Here is a 17,473-nt window from a genome sequence, read left to right as displayed (position 1 = left end):
CGCCTTCAACTCCCATCCTCAGGCTATTTTATTCACGTTTATGAGATTTGCTGTTTAGCTCAGTATTTTGTGGATTTTCAAAAGATTCCACTCAATTTACCGAGCACCTACGCACCATTTTATTAGGTACAAGGAAAAGCGTTAAATAGATATAATCACGGCCTCCAAGAAATTGAACCTAGTAAGAGACACGAATAAGTAGACATTCAAGTGAGCTTTAGGAGACTTGGTTTGGTAGTGAAGACAGTCTCATGTGTGTTAACAGCTTACAGCACTGTAAAATAAGAGACAGAAGCGAACAAATCCGTTTCAAACAGTTCAAAGGAGGAAAAAGAGAGGGAAAGGCGGTTTAGATACAGCTAAACCATAAATAGCCTGATAATCTAACCCTGTGATAATCCAAGTATAGCCACAGCACCTGCCTCAGAATCACTTGGAAGGCTTGTGAGGAGTAAAAACGCAGATTCATACCTACTGAAATTAGAATGGAGAAACGGACATTTAAGTCTGCATTTTAAACACATTCCCCAGGTACTGAGGCCATTCAAAGTTTTAGAACAGAGCACAGCCAAGTTTCGCAGACCTTGTTCCTCAAGTACTCCCTCCTTCTAGCCAGAGGGTGGCCTGCAGCGTGTCCCTTCCCTTCCCACCGCCGAAGCTGTCCATCCAGTTTCTGAATGGCGGCCCACAGACCGCACGGCTTTACGAGAGAGGAACACCGCACCCACCCGCCAAACAGCCAACACAGGGCTCGGAGGCCGGACCCGCAAAGGATTCGGGGAAAAACGCATCGAGCCAATCCGAAGGGCGAGAGCGGCCCTAGACTGGGGGGGGGCGGGGGGCGCTAGGAGGTGGGCGGAGCACAGAAAAAAATTTTTTTCCTTGATTGACGTAAAAGCTACCCAATGAAAATAGAACTGGTAAAGCTTCCGCCCTAATAGGCAGAACCATAGCTACATTTCAACCAATCCAGCTCAAAAGTGTCTATGTTGTGGGAGGTCCCTGAGGCCGCTGAGGTCGTTCGTGTCTGTTGAACGGCTGTGGGAGTCTTGCTGCCTTGGGTAGGGGGTTAAAATCGTTCTTGAGAGGAACGTCTCTGTGCGAAGAGATAATGAGTTTAGCTCTGAGGTCGGTAATAAGGAGGCGGCAGTGCTCTCCACACCCCGGAGCGGGGCCCAGGGAGGGTGTGTGTGGAAGGGAGGACGTTTGGGGCCGAGGCGAGGCAGGGGATGTAGTTTGGGACGCGGGAAAGGAGCCTAGGGCAGCCTGCCCGGATCACTCACCCTCTGGGCTCTGATGCCCTGCAGGGAACGAGACCAGTGCATTTCTGCTAAGCAGGTTATTTCTGTCAGCGCGTAGGGCTTTGGACTGCCAGAAGGATGGGCTTAGTTGCGAGCGAGGTGGGAATGAAATATCGCGAGGCTTCTACTCTTGTTTCTCTGAGAGATCAGGTCGCGGACATCCCTTCATTCAATCCGTGTGCCTGGCCAGGGCCCCACCTCGGCTGCTCCGCTGCTAATGCAATCACCCACCTATAAATTTTGGAAATAACAAAAACTCTTTCCTCTTCTCCCAGGGCCCTCCTTTACGGTGTAATTGGAGACCCATTTTAGTGACTTTAATTGGCAGTCTGTCTCTTGGATTTCCTAAATTTCTTGCATTTTTTTACCTTTCAGTTCTAACCTCTAACCCTCTGTTGCCCTCTCCCACTATGTAGACGTTGTACCGTAAAACTATCCATACACTTACGACACTCCGAAAATATTCCATGTTCTGCTAAGGGATAATCATGGTACCCTTGGATGGGGTCAGGGGTGGGTCGGTTCTGGACTTGGCCTCCAAAAGTCTCAGGAAGGAAAAGACTGACCCCAGGAATACCCAAGTTTGTGTCAAGTCAGGTCTCATGAAAGGAAGATCTTCCTCAGCTTTGTTATACTGCACCTACTAGTCACTTCCTAGCTTTTTTTTTTTTTTTTTGGAGCTTTCAGAGACCAAAACGACTTTCAAATGCAACTAGATAGGTGTTTTAAGTACAGTCAACTGGTTTTGACATGTTAATGTGTTACCGGATTGTGTTTCAAAACTTGTTATTCCAGTGTTGCGGCTCCATTTGAAAATTTGGAGCACATTTAGATGGGCAGCTCTTAAGGAAAACATTTCTGGCTTTAAAATAATTTTTGCTTTTTTTCTTTAAGCGTTTCCAGAGTTTATGAGAAGTTTAACCTCCGGTTTACATGTTAAATGAGACAAGACTCATCACATTTTTATATAGAATGAAGCACAAACATTGTATATTGGCATCTAATATTTGTCATATGTTTAGACTCATTAATATTTTCGATGATTTGTTAATATCAATGGAGGAAATGACACATAAATTGCCAAACTGTTAAAAACGTGTAATCTAAAAACATTTTGAACCAACAGTGCTAAAATACTGTATAAGTTAATTCACTTGTTTTTTTTTGTAATTTTATGAACATAATTACCAGAAGTATCAACAGTAAACCGATGTATAGTGATTGTCAGTTATGAATTTTGGTTTCATTTGGAGATTTTTTTTTTTATTCTTTAACATTCTTGTAGGATAACGTGTTTTTGTTTTTTTGGTTGGAGTTGGTTGGAGTTTCAGACATAAAAGTAGTGTTGCTTATTCACAGTTCTTGTTTCTTTCACAGTAACATTAGTGGGAATAAATAAAAAGCTGGGAAAAAGAAAAGTTTGGTCCTCATTTCTTTTAATAATCTGTAACTCTTTAGTTTTGCGAAGTTCAGATTTATAGCAATTTAGACTATGGAATAAACAGGTCATTGACTCATAAAGGGAAAGTTTCCCTGTCTTTCTCCAAAGTACTTTCTTTTTTGAAATTTAGAAGATAATTATTGGCTAATTTCTGTTAGTAAAGAGAATTAAAGTGGACTAAGGGCTTTTTCTTTCCATTTCATAGAAGTGAGCTTGTAGTGGACAAAACAAAGAGGAAAAAAAGAAGAGAACTGTCTGAGGAACAGAAACAAGAAATTAAAGATGCTTTTGAACTATTTGATACAGACAAAGATGAAGCAATAGATTATCATGAATTAAAGGTAATGGTATGCTTTAAAATATTTGTTTCTGTGTTAAAATGATTTGCATTTTTACAGTTGCTTTACATTACATTTCTAAATAATTATTTTAACTAAATTGGTTTTGGAACTATGAAGGCATTTTAAGCATTCATAGTTAGATGCTGTAATAAAACTGAAGAGAACTCCTAACATAGTTTTTAGAAAATCTTTTTCACATGAGAAAACGAATAGTATTTTAAATGTAAAAATACATTCCCAGGGAAGGTGCTTATTTTTCACTGACATAATTAAAGGATTTCAAACTGGAATTTATTCTTACCATATTCTTTTCACTGTTTTTTGTTTTTTGTTTTTGTTTTTGTTTCTTGGTGACTCATACTGTTTTCAGACTGTGGGAGTGTTGTCTTTTAATCTTATAATTTGGATTTGTTAGTAACATAGTCTCAATCCACTTTCTCTGGTGCCAACAACTTCAGTGCTGTTTGATGTTGACACATGCTAATAGGTAAAAATGTCAACTTTAAGACCTAGAATGTCAAAGTGTAGGGAGAGATTTGTAAATTATTATTTGTCAGGGTATAAGGAGAGATTTGGGTTTAGGGTAGAATGGGACTTACTTTCAGCACAGTGGGAAAGATAGTACTTTGAGATTTTTAATGGCCTTAATGGATAGGTGAATGTAAGTGTTTATTTGGTAGTTTTAATTTTTGTAATTTCGTAAGGGATTTTTAAGCATTAGAATTCCAAGTAGGGATAGGAACTATGCAGTGACAGGATAGAATGTATAAAAGCAGCTAATAGGCCTGCTAAGTCTAGCTTTCTCAATCTTGCAGTCCTCTTTGGCTGTCTTTTCCCACTGGTTTTTTTTTTTTTTTTTTTTTTTGGTTACCCAGATTTGATCTTTATAATGTCTGTTCCATTTGTAACCATTGACTGTCTTGGTTTGGGACCTTATTTCATACCTGGAGCTTCCTAAATGATTTCTTACTAGTTCACCTTGTACACTACCACTGAATTTGGATAGTTTAAAAATTCTTTCACCATTGCTCATAAATTGTTCATTGCTCATAAACCATAACTCCTCATTATATACTACTTAAAGTTCAGATTCCTTTGCTTTCTACTGAATGTTCTCTACACTTGCCACCAACTACTTTTTTCATTTGCTAATAACTGCTTTCTTCCTCCTGAACTCTTCTAATTAAGGTGGAATTCACCTCCTAATTCAGGTGAGCAGTTTACCTCACCTGAACTTTTCTAATTCAGGTGAGGTAAACTGCTCTGTTCATTGTCCTTCGAACCTATTCGTTTCAGTGTTTCTTTTAATACCAGTCATCCTTCCCAAATACCCTACTGCTCCTCTTCATCTATCCTTCAAGGAACAGTTTGAATCTTTCCAAATAAGACTTCTCTAGTCAGTAATATGTCTCGTTCCTTATTACTAGTAACAAAATCTCTTTTTTCTCTAAACTCAGGGTCCTTAGCCCTATCATTTACCTGATTAGTTAATCATGTAAACTATCATTTACATGATTAGTTAATCATGGAGAGACTGATGATAATTCTTATTTTAATGTTTTATCTCTTCTATCACATGACTGTTTAATATTTATGCCACGCCTTTTTCTCATTTTGATTGTTAATCCCTTCAGAACAAATAACAATCAAATTATCTGTGCAATAAGTTAGTGCATTTTATATAGTAAAATCTGTACACACTTGTTGGTTACTTTGTCATATAAAAAAATGCAATTTATAAATGAAAAAACTTAACGCATACTTAATTTCAGTAGTGAAGAACAATTACACTATCACTGCTATTTTAAAGAGGTAAAACATGCAAAAAAGTTATATTTTATTAATGTGTTGTCATCTCTTAAGATGTAAAAACTTAATAATTAGAAATTCTTTTGTAAAGAGTGCTTTATAATTTGCTTTTCCTTTTTAATCCAAAAGGTGGCAATGAGAGCCTTGGGGTTTGATGTAAAAAAAGCTGATGTACTGAAGATTCTTAAAGATTATGACAGAGAAGCCACAGGGAAAATCACCTTTGAAGATTTTAATGAAGTTGGTGTGTATTTTAATAGTCTTTGTAATCAGCAGCTGTTAGGAAATTGTCTGATTAATATCACTTTTTAAGTTTTAAATTCTCTAGGTTATGGAATTTTCTTATAGAACACTGGTGTATAATGTGACTCTATCTCAGTTTTGTTTTGTTGGCTTTTTTTTCAAAGAAAAAATATGGCTTTGCTCTGAGATTTATAGTTTTGTCTTTTGTTTTGTTGTGAAGATTCTAACCAAGGAACTATTGTGTAGCTTTTTATAGAAAGATGCTTTTCCAAGTTGTTTGTATTTATATTATGTGATAAAACTTGAAGGGTGATCAAAAAATTATTTTTGCTTAATAAAACAGAAAATTTGATATCCTGCTGTTTGGAAAATGTTTCCCAAGACCTTTCTGGTATGTGATTTTTGTTGGCTAAGTGGGAGAAGAGGGAACTGGTAGTAGTTGGTATCTTTGGCTGTAGATGAAATGCACGACTTCAGGTTGACAAAGTTTATGAGAGGCTACATCCTCTGGATGACCTTGATCTCAGTGGATAAAGTCATCTGTTTAGAGGGTAGTAGTAAACGAGGCAGTGGGCATACTGGAAGCAGGAGAAAACATCCTAGTACCACCAACTGAAGATAATGTGTCATAGGCTTAATATGGCTAAATTTTTTTATAGTTGATTTTAGTGAATTATTTATAGCATATATAGACCAGGCTTTTTCAAAATAGAAGAGTCCGGAAGGCAAGGACATTGCTATTATAACTTAAATGTATTGTCTAGAATATTATCTACAAAATATGTAAATATTCAGGTTTATTTCTGTTTTTTTTTTCTCTAAACCAATGGGTCACGATATAAGCACATCATATAAGTATTTTAAGATATTTTAAAAATTTGGAAACAAATTCTGCTATATACACAAACCGCTTATTTTAAATATTCATCAAGAAGCAATAGGGGAAACAAAAAGAAATGGCAATTAGTAGACGCAGAGAAAATTTAGATTCATGTCATTAGTCAGTTTTTTAAATCCAAAAGCTCAAGTCATAAGCAGTTGAGATGGAAAATAAATGATGAACCTAAGAGAAAAAAAACAGCACAGAAGATCCTCAACTTATGAACTAATATATGACTGTTTAGAGAGGCAACTTGTCCATTGGGGACATTTTCCTTTTTTCCTCTAATTTGTAGAATTAATTATTTGAGGAAGGGGAGAGAGCCACCTTTTGTTCTCCCAGAATGGACACTCCTGAAGTTTATGATCATAGTATTCCTAGTTTTACCTTAGATTGTTTATTTGTAGAAACAAGGTGTTGGTATATAGTGGAAATGGTACTATTAGGAAGGAGCTATAATCCAGGTATGTTTAGTACAGTATAGTGGTTTAGCACTTGGAACCAGATTCCCTTGGTTCATACCTTGGTTTTGCCACTTTACAGCTCTGGAACTTGGTCTTTTTAATACTCCGTGCCTCATTTTCAACTATAAAGTGGGGATCATTGTATTCTCTCATGAGATTCTTCTAAGGATTAAGTTAATGATATGTGAAGTACCTAGAAAAGGGCCTAGCATGTTGTAAGTGCTACTAAGCATTTGCTATTATTATTACTTTAAAAAATTGTCTTTGTTTCAGGGGTTCGAAATAATCATATATGCATCACTGGGACATAAAATAGACTTTGTGTATATTTTTTATTGACTTTTTTTCATAAAGGCTACTGTAAGCACTGTATCATCACTAATAATTTTATAAAATATGTTATTTCACCTTAAATGAACACAATTTAAAAATTGTGATTTTTATTGGCAGTTGGGACCAGAATCCCATGCCACCTCCACTTTTTCCTGACACCCCATCTGTTCTATGTTATTAACAGAGCAGAAATACTGGGTTCCTTCTAGAATAAATAGATGTGGCTAAACTTCAGCTTTGACACTCAAAGATTAACCTTTTGACAGGGTCAACATGTATCTTAGCTATCTTAAGGCTACCTATGGAGAGTACCAGGTGTCAAATAAAAATGTATTACTGTTTGGGAATCATTCAAGAACTATGTATTCCCCCTTTTGTTGATTACTTTTAACTAATCACTGACCACAGATTAATATGTTTTATACTTTGGGACAAATGATTCTAAATCATAACATTTGAGTCCTAGTTTTATGAACTACCCAAGGACACTGTTCCACAGATATATCTGGATGAAGTTTGGCAGTTAACTATTATAGACTCTTCTTCTGGAAAAAAAGCTTTAAAATATATTTAATGTAAGTTTAGAGTCAAGACAGCCTGAGGCTAGTGAGTAACATAGATATTTTAGGAATTAGTGTCTTTAAGACTAACATAAGTCAAACGTTTGTACACTATTTTTGACATGTACTACTTATTATTGCTGATTGAGATTATAATACTGTATTATTGTCTTCATTTTGCTTATTTAACACTGAATTTTTTGGTATTAGGTACTGTACTGGGGTTGGGAAGAAGACTTAATTAAAAGTTACTAAAAGGTTCTTCTTTCAGGGAGTTTACAATGTAAATATAGATGACAACAGGCTATAGTACTATGTGGTAAATTGTAATTTTGTCTAGGACAGAAGTCAGCAACTATAGCCTTGGACCAAATTCAGCTGCTGCTTGTACACCACCACACCCCTTCTTTTATGCAGCTTTTGTGCTACTATGGCAGAGTGAGTAGTTAGAGACTTTATGGCCCTCTACAAAGCCTAAAATATTTACTATTGGCCTTTTACAGGAGAGATTTGTTAATCCCTGATCTAGAGGAATTGAAGACTTTGCAGAGGAGATTTTAAATTTAGGCCTTTGGAAATGTGAGTAGGATTTCATTCCAAGATTGCCAGGAAGAGTAGAGAAAAAGCATTCTAGGCTTAGAAAGCAGCAACAACAAAGAATGGTACTAGACGGATAGCATGTTTGGGAAACTAGGTAGTGTTCTGGGCTAGACATAGGGAAATGACTGGAAACGTGGGATTGGGCCAGATTGGTAAAGTCTTGCAAAACATGAAGATTTTGAATTCTAGTCAGCAGAGATCATTCACGATTTTTAAGGGAAGGGGATATGATATGTTTGAGAAAGAAAACTGATGAGAGTATTATTGATGATGAGTTGGAAGGAAGAGAGACTGCAGACAGAAAATACTATTTTTTTCGCTGAGGATGGCGAGGGTGAAAATAAAATACATTTAAGAATAAAAAAGAGGCTGGGCTTGGTGGCTCATGCCTGTAATCCCAGCACTTTGGGAGGTCAAGGCGGGAGGATTGCTCGCTCACAGGAGTTTGAGACCAGCTGGGGCAACAAAGTAAGATCCTGTCTCTACAAAAAATTTAAAAAAAATTAGCCAGACGTGATGGCACATACCTGTAGTCCCAGCTACTTTGGAGATTGAGGTGGGAAGATTGCTTGAGCTCAGGAGTTGAGGCTGCAGTAAGCTGGGATCACGCCATTGCACTCCAGCCTGGGCAACAGAGCAAGACCTTGTTTTAAAACAATAAATAAATTAGAAAAAAAACAGTATTCTCAGTACTATAGGACCTGATTAAGTTTGTGGGACTGAAAATGATTTATGCTTTTCAAATATGGAATCTAGCTGTAAATGTCGCTGTTATCTTTTGGTGGGGGTAGGGGAGGCAGCTGCAGTTACCATGGTGGTAGTGGAATGAGTTTGGAGTCCAACATGTCTAACTGGTATGTTTGGATAGAAATTTCCGAAAGACATTGAGAAATACAGTTAAAGCTGTATTTCTAGCATTACCTATAATAATTTTTAATTTACTTTTGATGTGATGTTTTTGGATTTGCCGTATTCTTAAGTGATTTTTACACATTAAAGGTCTAAGAAAGTATTTTGATGAAGTACATTTCTGATAGTATGTGTAATTACATCATTTGAAAATACAGTTACATGGACAGAAATTTGGAGTTTTGTGAAATAAATGAAACCCACCTTAACTGCCTCTATATCAGTTTACTAATATTTTCATTGAAAATAAATATATTCCTTATAATTAAATTCTACTTTGTGGAACAAGAATAGAACCTGAAGGCATGGAGGAGAGTCATTATAAAGTTATATATTAGGTAATGTTTTTGCTGTCCAAAATGATGAGCATTTATAATTCCCAAGAAAAGCTGCATTTTAAGGAAGAATATTGATAAAAGAATATATAGACACATAGCTCTGAAATAACTAACACAATTAAAGTACCAGTGGGATAAGAATTTATACATCTTGGAGCCCCATCTGTTCCCCAATCACCCTGTTGCTTCTTTAAGTACATTAATACTTTCAGCAAGCTGCTTTTTTGGTTCACCTGTCATGTAAATTATTTAATTGGTGAAGAAAATTTCTTAACACTTTTTTTCCTTGTCCTGCTTTTTTGTTGGGACTAAATTCAAAATAAGTTGAGTATGTGCCATAGAGTTAAGTGTGGTATTTTATTTTGGTGTTATGGCTGTAGATATGCCAGCTCCTTTTTGACTGAATATTTATGAGCTTTGATGATTTGCATACTTACAGTAATATACTTCAATTAGTTACTTGGAAGCCTTTTTGGATAAAATTAATGGATAAAAGGAAACTTGAAAATATGTGTAGATGATATAACAGTCATTTGAATAGGTGATTATTGAACCAAATACGGGTGAAACAGCAGCAAAACAACAGCTTGTTGGAGACTTCGATTGTATTTTTTTCATTCTGGGTTCCTTAAACATTCCAGTATTTTCCATCTATAAGCAGTTGCTTTTTTTTTTTTTTTTTTTTTTAATGATCCTGTAACCTTCAACAGGACCGAGTTATTTTTAATAGCATAGTAAAGGCCATAAATACCTTTTCTTGTAGTGGCAGATAGTGTATATAATTACTTCAGAGATACTTATTTAGATATTGTTAGAATTTTATTTAGTAACTTAACAATTTTTATGCCATAGATTTTTATTTTAATTTTTATTGTGGCTATTGATTAAAGACTGCTAAAATTGAAAATACTTAAGCTTATTACTATGTTATTACATATGATTATATTTAGTGTATTAAAATACACAATTACCATTGAGGTTTGAAACTACATTTATTTTTAGTTAGTTGTCTGAGAGTGATTTATCCAAACAAAATGGGTAAGCTTTAAGGAGACCTTCTTTGCAGAGGTTTTTTTTGGGTGGGCTTTCCTGCTATAGTCAGATTTGATCCTATTTACTACTTTGTAAATTTTGGAAAACCGAGAGGTTCTTCTAATCACGAAGGTATTAGTGGAATTTTCAAATGCTGTCTGAGATTGTGCCTGTGTCTGCGATGGCAGTACTTTTTGTCTCTTGCAGTTTTTCTTGTTTTGAAGTTGGATTAAATTTGAGGAAGAATCAGTGTTAGTATGACGTTTAGTCAGCAAGCAGCTTTTATTTAGTTAGCTCCAATTATTTTGTTGGTATGTCTCTCCACAAGTAGATGACACACTCCTTGTGTGCTTGATGTCAGTGGAGCCTAGTACAATTCTTGATAATAGTAGATCTTAAATAAATATGGTATAAATGTAGTCCTTTTTATTTTGCCTCTGTGTGATATAGTTTTGCTTACTTTTATAAGAAGACAAGTTGCTCATAATAAAAAAGGTTAACATTTAAAATATGGATTTGATTTTTCTAATTTCAGGTTTATCTCGGGGTTTGGGGATCTCATTTGACATTTTATTGTCAGACTAAAAGTTGACAGTCACAGCTTTAATTCTCATCTAATATTTAGTTGATTTCACAAATGAATGCCTTTGTGATTATGCAGGTTTATTAAAATATATATGTTTTTAAACTGTAGTGACAGACTGGATATTGGAAAGAGATCCCCATGAAGAAATACTCAAGGCATTTAAACTATTTGATGATGATGATTCAGGTAAAATAAGCTTGAGGAATTTGCGACGTGTTGCTAGAGAATTGGGTGAAAACATGAGTGATGAAGAACTTCGAGCTATGATAGAAGAATTTGACAAAGATGGTGATGGAGAAAGTAAGTTTTAAGTGAAACGTATTTTCCAAGTTTTCCTGATGCTACACATGTAATACATTTTTCTAAAACCAAATGACTTGCAAGACTTTTTTGTAAACTTAACCGCTTCTTGTAATGGACCTTCTGTCTAAATAATTCACATGTTCAATTTAGAATGAAGCAGATCTCTAAAACCAATTATACTTCAAGAAGGTCCTTCACTTTTCTCTGAAGGTGAAACCACCAAAATTTCAGCCTTTCAATATAATTTCAGTCTTTAATGGCTTCTCCCTCAACCTACATGCTAAGTTCTAAGTTCTATTGATTTTCCCCGTCAAATGTTTTGAATCTGTTTTTATCTTTGTCCATTGTGGCTGTCCTAGTTCAGGCCCTAATTTCTAGTTAGGAATGTTATAATGGCCTCATTTATTCTTGCCTTGGCTGCCTACTGGGTGCAGTGTCCTGCGTGTTGACTGGTGCTACACAATGAAAAAGGCAGATGTGGTTCTTGCTTTCACTTTGCAGTCTCTTGTAGTGTCCTAATTGCCCTTTAGGCATATAAAAGTCTCTAATCTCTTCTTCAGTCTCTTGGTATCATTCTTTTCCTAAAATATACATTTGATAATGCCATTTCCGTGTTTAGACACTTGAAACGATTCTTCAGTGCCTACAGAGTAAAGTTCAAAGCCTTCTATGATCTATCCCACCTTGAGTAACTGATTTTACTTTCCAGTGTATTCTTTCACTTTTCTTCTTTAACTCTCCTGTATGTACACATTTTGTCAACATATGCTATCCTGAAAACACATTTTTATGCTATTCGTTTCATCATGCTGTTTCTTAATCTTAGAATGCTCTAATTGTTAATTTCTGCCTGCTAAAATGTGACTCATTCTCTCAGGTAAATATTAAACACCATCGTTTTCCCAAAAGCTTCCCATATTGCTCTATGAATCATGAGACTTCCATTGAAGGCCTATAGCATTTAGAGAAACAAATTGTTTTGATACTTTCATACACTTAATATGGAATCTTTTGGCTGGAAACTAAGTTTTGTTGAGATAAAAACCACTTTATTTGTATGTTAAACTGCTAAAGATTAGACCTTACTGTCTTTTTTGTGGACTTTAGTGTTCTTCTCTCTGTGACTTTTTCATGCTTTTCAGTATCTAAGAACCATGAAATTTTAAAAATATTGGGTATATAGAATAATAAACATGGTGAATGTGAAGTTAAAGGTAAATAAGATGTACTACAAGATAGACATAAAGCTGTGGTAATGATACAGAAAGAGTCACTTCCCCCCGCCCCCTCAACAGCATATATAAAATAAAACACAGTACATCTTTTGGAAAAAATGAAAGGAACGTTTTGAAAAGCCAGAATGGATAATCATTTAAATAATGATGATGTTTGTTAACATTTATTTAGCAGTTACTATATTGGATATTAGCATTAATTATGTCACTTAATTTCCATAATAACTTGTAAAGTAGATATAATATTATACCTATACATGTGTATAACAGATGCATATATAGAGATGAGGAAGCTAAAGCTTTGAGAGATTATTAATCTGCCCCAGGTTATCACAAAGCTAATACTGTACATGGTAGAGCCAGAACTCAAAATCAAATCTCCAAAATGGCAAAGAATGTGCTTTTAAACGTAATATTGTATTGCCTCTCAGGCTATGAAGTAAAATATTAACTAGACTTCTATGTTTATGGAGTTTTAAAAATTACATGCTATTATGGGAAGCAGTGTATTAGCAACATACTCAGTTGGAACTTCCAATTCTAAGATTTGCTTTTCCCCTTCAAAGCCAGATGGTCTCTAAGGTACTTAATCTACTTAGTTCTGTAAAATCCTTATTGTTAGCAACTTGTAATAAGATTTGCTCTATGAAATGGTTGATGTATGAAAAATTTTGTTAAAGAAGGCAATATAAGAGGAAACAAAGTGTCATATTTTCTTGATTCAATAAATGTTTTTACCAAAGCTTATTTTAAGCTAGGCATTGTGGTAGATTTATTAGATATAGGAACTTGATATAAGATATTGTTAATAGAGAAGGTTATAAAATCAAATGTACAGAGGTATAGAAGATTGTCTTTTAATTGTCTACAAGACAATTAAAGTAAAGTAGCTAGTTTAATTTCTTGAGCCACTTTCTAATTTTTACTTTCTTGGGTTTAAGTAGTGTGTTTTTAGGTATGAATCATGGAATTCAGTTGTCCCTTGATAAGCACAGGGGATTGGTTCCAAGTCGCTTAAGGATGCCAGAATCTATGGTGCTCAAGTCCCTTGTATAAAATGGCATAGTATTTTCATATAACTTTCACATATCCTCTTGTATATGTTAAATCATCTCTGGATTACATATAATACCTAATACAATGTAAATGCTATGTAAATTGTTATACTTTATTTTATTTGTATTATTTTTTATTGTGTTATTTTCCCAAATATTTTTCATCTGCAGTTGGTTGAATCTGCAGATGTGAGGAACCTGTGGTTACAGAAGGCTAACTGTATTTTAAATACTTTTGAAATGCTATTATAGTTTAAACTTTTTGTATATAAACAATATAAAAATGAAGTGTTTTGTGGTTTTCAAACTTCTATATGAAACTTAAAATTTGCAGTTTGAGTATTGAAATTTTACAGATCAAGAAAAAGTTCTAGATCTTTAAGTAACAAGTACTTTTTGGATTTTGAATTTTTAATCATGGATGTATTACACTGTTAAAATGATTTGTAATCAAATCATTCTAAGGCTGTTTTATGTTTTTTCTCTTAATACAGTTCTTAAGAACATACTCTTGCTTCCTATTTGGTCTAGATGCCTCAGTCTAAATCGGGAGTTCTTCAGTGAAGGTGCACACTGGCTAAACTGATTAATAATTTTATATATTTGAACTGTATTTATTGGAAAGAGAGAGTCGATCATAGCTTTCCTAAGATATTCAGACATGGCTATTTAACTGCAAAGGTTAAAGATCACTACATCAATTTGTAAGATTCTTGAAAGTAGTTTGGAGTATTACAGATTTTGTATTACATTCTTACCATGTCTGTCATAGTGTTTTGTAGATGTTAAATACTGATTGCATGGATTCATAGTTCCCTGTCAGCTTCTGGAGGGTGCATTTTTCCTAACTCATAGCTTATTTCTGTGAGGCATACACTATTCTTTCTTTGACTGTATTTCTGATGGTATTCTCCCACCCCAGCTGTCTTTCTATTTCCTTTCCAAATTCTGTATTTTTATTTTAGAGCCCAAGTAATGATTTACCTTTACCTAAATTTTTCTTGTTAGTAATAATTTTTACCATTGTGAAGGATTTTTTTTCAACACTGATTTGGTCTTTATTTTAATAATAAATAGTATTTTGTGTTATAAAACATTTGTTCTGTTTCAGGTATAAAAACTGACTAACATAGTTATCAAAACCGGTTTTCTATGTGGTTTCTAGAACCAGTGCAGTATATATTCTTTTCATTCCCTATGACCATGTTTTATCTCCTCAACATTTTTTAATTGGTTAATTTTTTCTAACTGTTCATTATGAATATTCTCAAACATAGAGAAAAATTGTCAGACTAGTACAATGAACACCATTGTACCTTCTGCCTAGATTCAGTAATTAGTATTTTACCGCATTTGCTTTATCTGTCATGTGTATATTTTTTTCTCAATCATTTGAAAATAAATTTCATATATCAAGAACTCAGTCTTTAGGCCAGGCACCATGGCCCATGCCTGTAATCCCAGCACTTTGGGAGGCTGAGGCAGGTGGATTGCTTGAGCTCAGGAGTTCAAGACCAGCCTTGGCAACATGGTGAAACCTAATCTCTACCAAAAATACAATGATTAGCCAGTCTCATAACCCGGTCTCTAAATTAATTAATTAAATTTTAATAATAAAACAAAAACTTGATCCTTTAATATTTTAGCATATCCGTCTACTAAGAACAAGGATATATCTTGCATAAAGCTATGATACCAATGTTACACTTAAGAAAGTTAACAATAATTTTATAATATCATATAATATCTTTCTCATTTCAGTTTTAATGTATTCCAGAATAGGAAGCCTGGTGTCTGTTTTGATATATTACACAACACTTATTGTGGTGTTGGCATTCACTAGCCACTTAAAAATGTTTGATTCAATGGAGTATTTTTATATAATACCTTCTATGGTAAATAAGAGTTAAACAATCTAAAACATCATCTCATAGTTCAGTGTTTTCAGATGAAGGAAATGAGATGCAGAGCTGTTCTGTGCAGAGCTGTGACTAGAGACCAGGTCTTAAGTCTCAGTGTAGTTTTCTTTTGGCATTATCAAAATTATCATTCATAACTTATGCATTGTTTAGGTATGTATTAAGTCTTAGGGCTAAATGCTAAATACTTACTGGAAGTATCTTCTGAACATTTTTCTTAATTGATACGTGCGCATATGTTGGGTTTTCAAAATTATATTCTATAAGATTATCTGATTTCTTATTTCTAGGTTGGTGTCTTAAACATTATGTTTTATAAATTGGAGATTCTTACTATATTTATAATTTTGGCAAACTAAAAATTAGTCCTTATCCATGATTATTTTCTGCATTTACATCTATATAGTTACTTGATTACCTTGGTGATTAAGATTACATTTGTAGTCTTTTCAAATTGCCATTTTTATTGATACCTTTGAGGTATGGTGACCTGGTTTTAATTATTCTTTAACATAGGCTTTTAAGTATATAAAAGTTCAAAAAATAATAATTTAACTTCTTTTTATAATTTTATTATATTTTCATTCTTTAGAAATCTAATTTACATGCATGATATGTTCAAGCTTACTTGTAAAGGAAGGATTTGCTAAATGAACTAGTAGAATAAAGATTATAAAGAGGGTTGTTTAAAGAACCTTGAAATGTCAAGCATTTAAAATGTTTTAGCAAGTATATACAAATATGACTGTGATTGACTTTTTTGGTAACATTATCTTTTCCCCAGTTAATATTATAGAATACTAATTTATAGTGTTTATTACATTATATGTATTTTTGCATTCAAGAAGTTACATTTAATAAACATGTTCCACTTCCTAACAAAGAAGTAAAAGCAAAAAGCCATGTCTTAATGTAATAATTTTGCATAATGTAAAATTTTTTAAATAATTAGTGTAAAATGGTAGTCGTGGACTCTGAAAAAATAAAACGTTTATATTTCTGACTATTTCATTTTCTTTCTTACCACAGTAAACCAAGAGGAGTTCATTGCTATTATGACTGGTGACATTTAAAGAATTACAAGGATAAACACTAAGAATGTTGCAGTTACCATCTTATATTCTATTTTTGTGCCTGGAGCCATGTGAAAAAAACCAACTTAGTTCTTTTATCCTAAAGGACCAAAAATAAGCATCTTATATATCTGTATTTTACTACTGTTAAGTTTCTTTGTATGAACTGTGTTGTTAGTACTCAGATAGTTTAGCTTTGTATTTATAATAGAGCTTTTATATAAAGTTTTAAAAATTGAATATGTGATATGTGTTCTTTGAAGGTTTTTTAATTTAACATTTATAGTCACTTTTTAGTGCACACATTTTCCAGACTTTCGTTAATAAAATATTTATTTTATTAGAATTTTAAAGTTTGGTAAATTTGTTTTTATTCCTAGTATCTGTTAACCCTCAAGAGTGGATTTCTTAAATCTTCCCTTTATAATTTTACTAGTTTCTGAAACAAAAATTGAAATACAAATAGCAATAGAGTGGCATATTTTTCCATTACCTAACATTTCATCAATTTTGACATTCTATATTTTAATACAAGCTGACTCAATATAAGACTAATTCCTTTTTTAAGAGTCCTGTCTTTGAGTTTAGAGGGAGTAAGTATTGTGCAGATAGACCCATTTATCCTTGTGTATTATGTTTCTTAACTTGGTATGAATGTAAGTATGAAAGTTAATTTTCTTCTGAATATTTCCTTCTTAAACAAATTGAATGAATACAATTTCAATTTTCTAACTTCTTGACTGAGAGATTTAAATTTTGGGGAATTTTGATTTGTTAAGGTAATTATCACTCAATTACATGTCACAGTGATGAAAATAGAAAACTGTAAGCCACAGAAATAATTTAAGTCTATGTTTTACCTATATGAAGGAACAGTCTGTGATTCACCAGGAAATAGTAGAGACAGAGTTTCCAAGTATTGGTGGGCTCTTCTGCCTTGTAGAAGTGTATGTTAGGGGGAAACAAGTGGTTATGGAGATCGATCATAGAAAAAAATAGTACCTATATGGATCCTTCACTCATAATCTAGTACTCGGTGTTATGGGCTCTC

The 17,473-nt window shown here is 33.8% G+C and overlaps 1 protein-coding gene across 1 annotated transcript; it reads left to right on the top strand.

The window, feature by feature from the left end:
* The first annotated feature begins 965 nt into the window (after positions 1–965).
* On the top strand, positions 966–16,775 carry CETN3 (centrin 3). The gene is made up of 5 exons (XM_004042258.4): positions 966–1,128; positions 2,948–3,083; positions 5,022–5,136; positions 10,946–11,137; positions 16,379–16,775. Exons 1-5 carry the CDS (start codon positions 1,112–1,114, stop codon positions 16,420–16,422), a joined length of 504 nt encoding a protein of 167 aa, XP_004042306.1. The 5' UTR covers positions 966–1,111; the 3' UTR covers positions 16,423–16,775.
* Positions 16,776–17,473: the final 698 nt, after the last annotated feature.

Source organism: Gorilla gorilla, chromosome 4 (genome assembly GCF_029281585.2).
Source record: "Gorilla gorilla gorilla isolate KB3781 chromosome 4, NHGRI_mGorGor1-v2.1_pri, whole genome shotgun sequence".
NCBI lineage: Eukaryota > Metazoa > Chordata > Mammalia > Primates > Hominidae > Gorilla > Gorilla gorilla.
The sequence above is the reverse complement of the archived record's forward strand: the minus strand, read 5'-3'. Positions and strand labels throughout refer to the sequence as shown.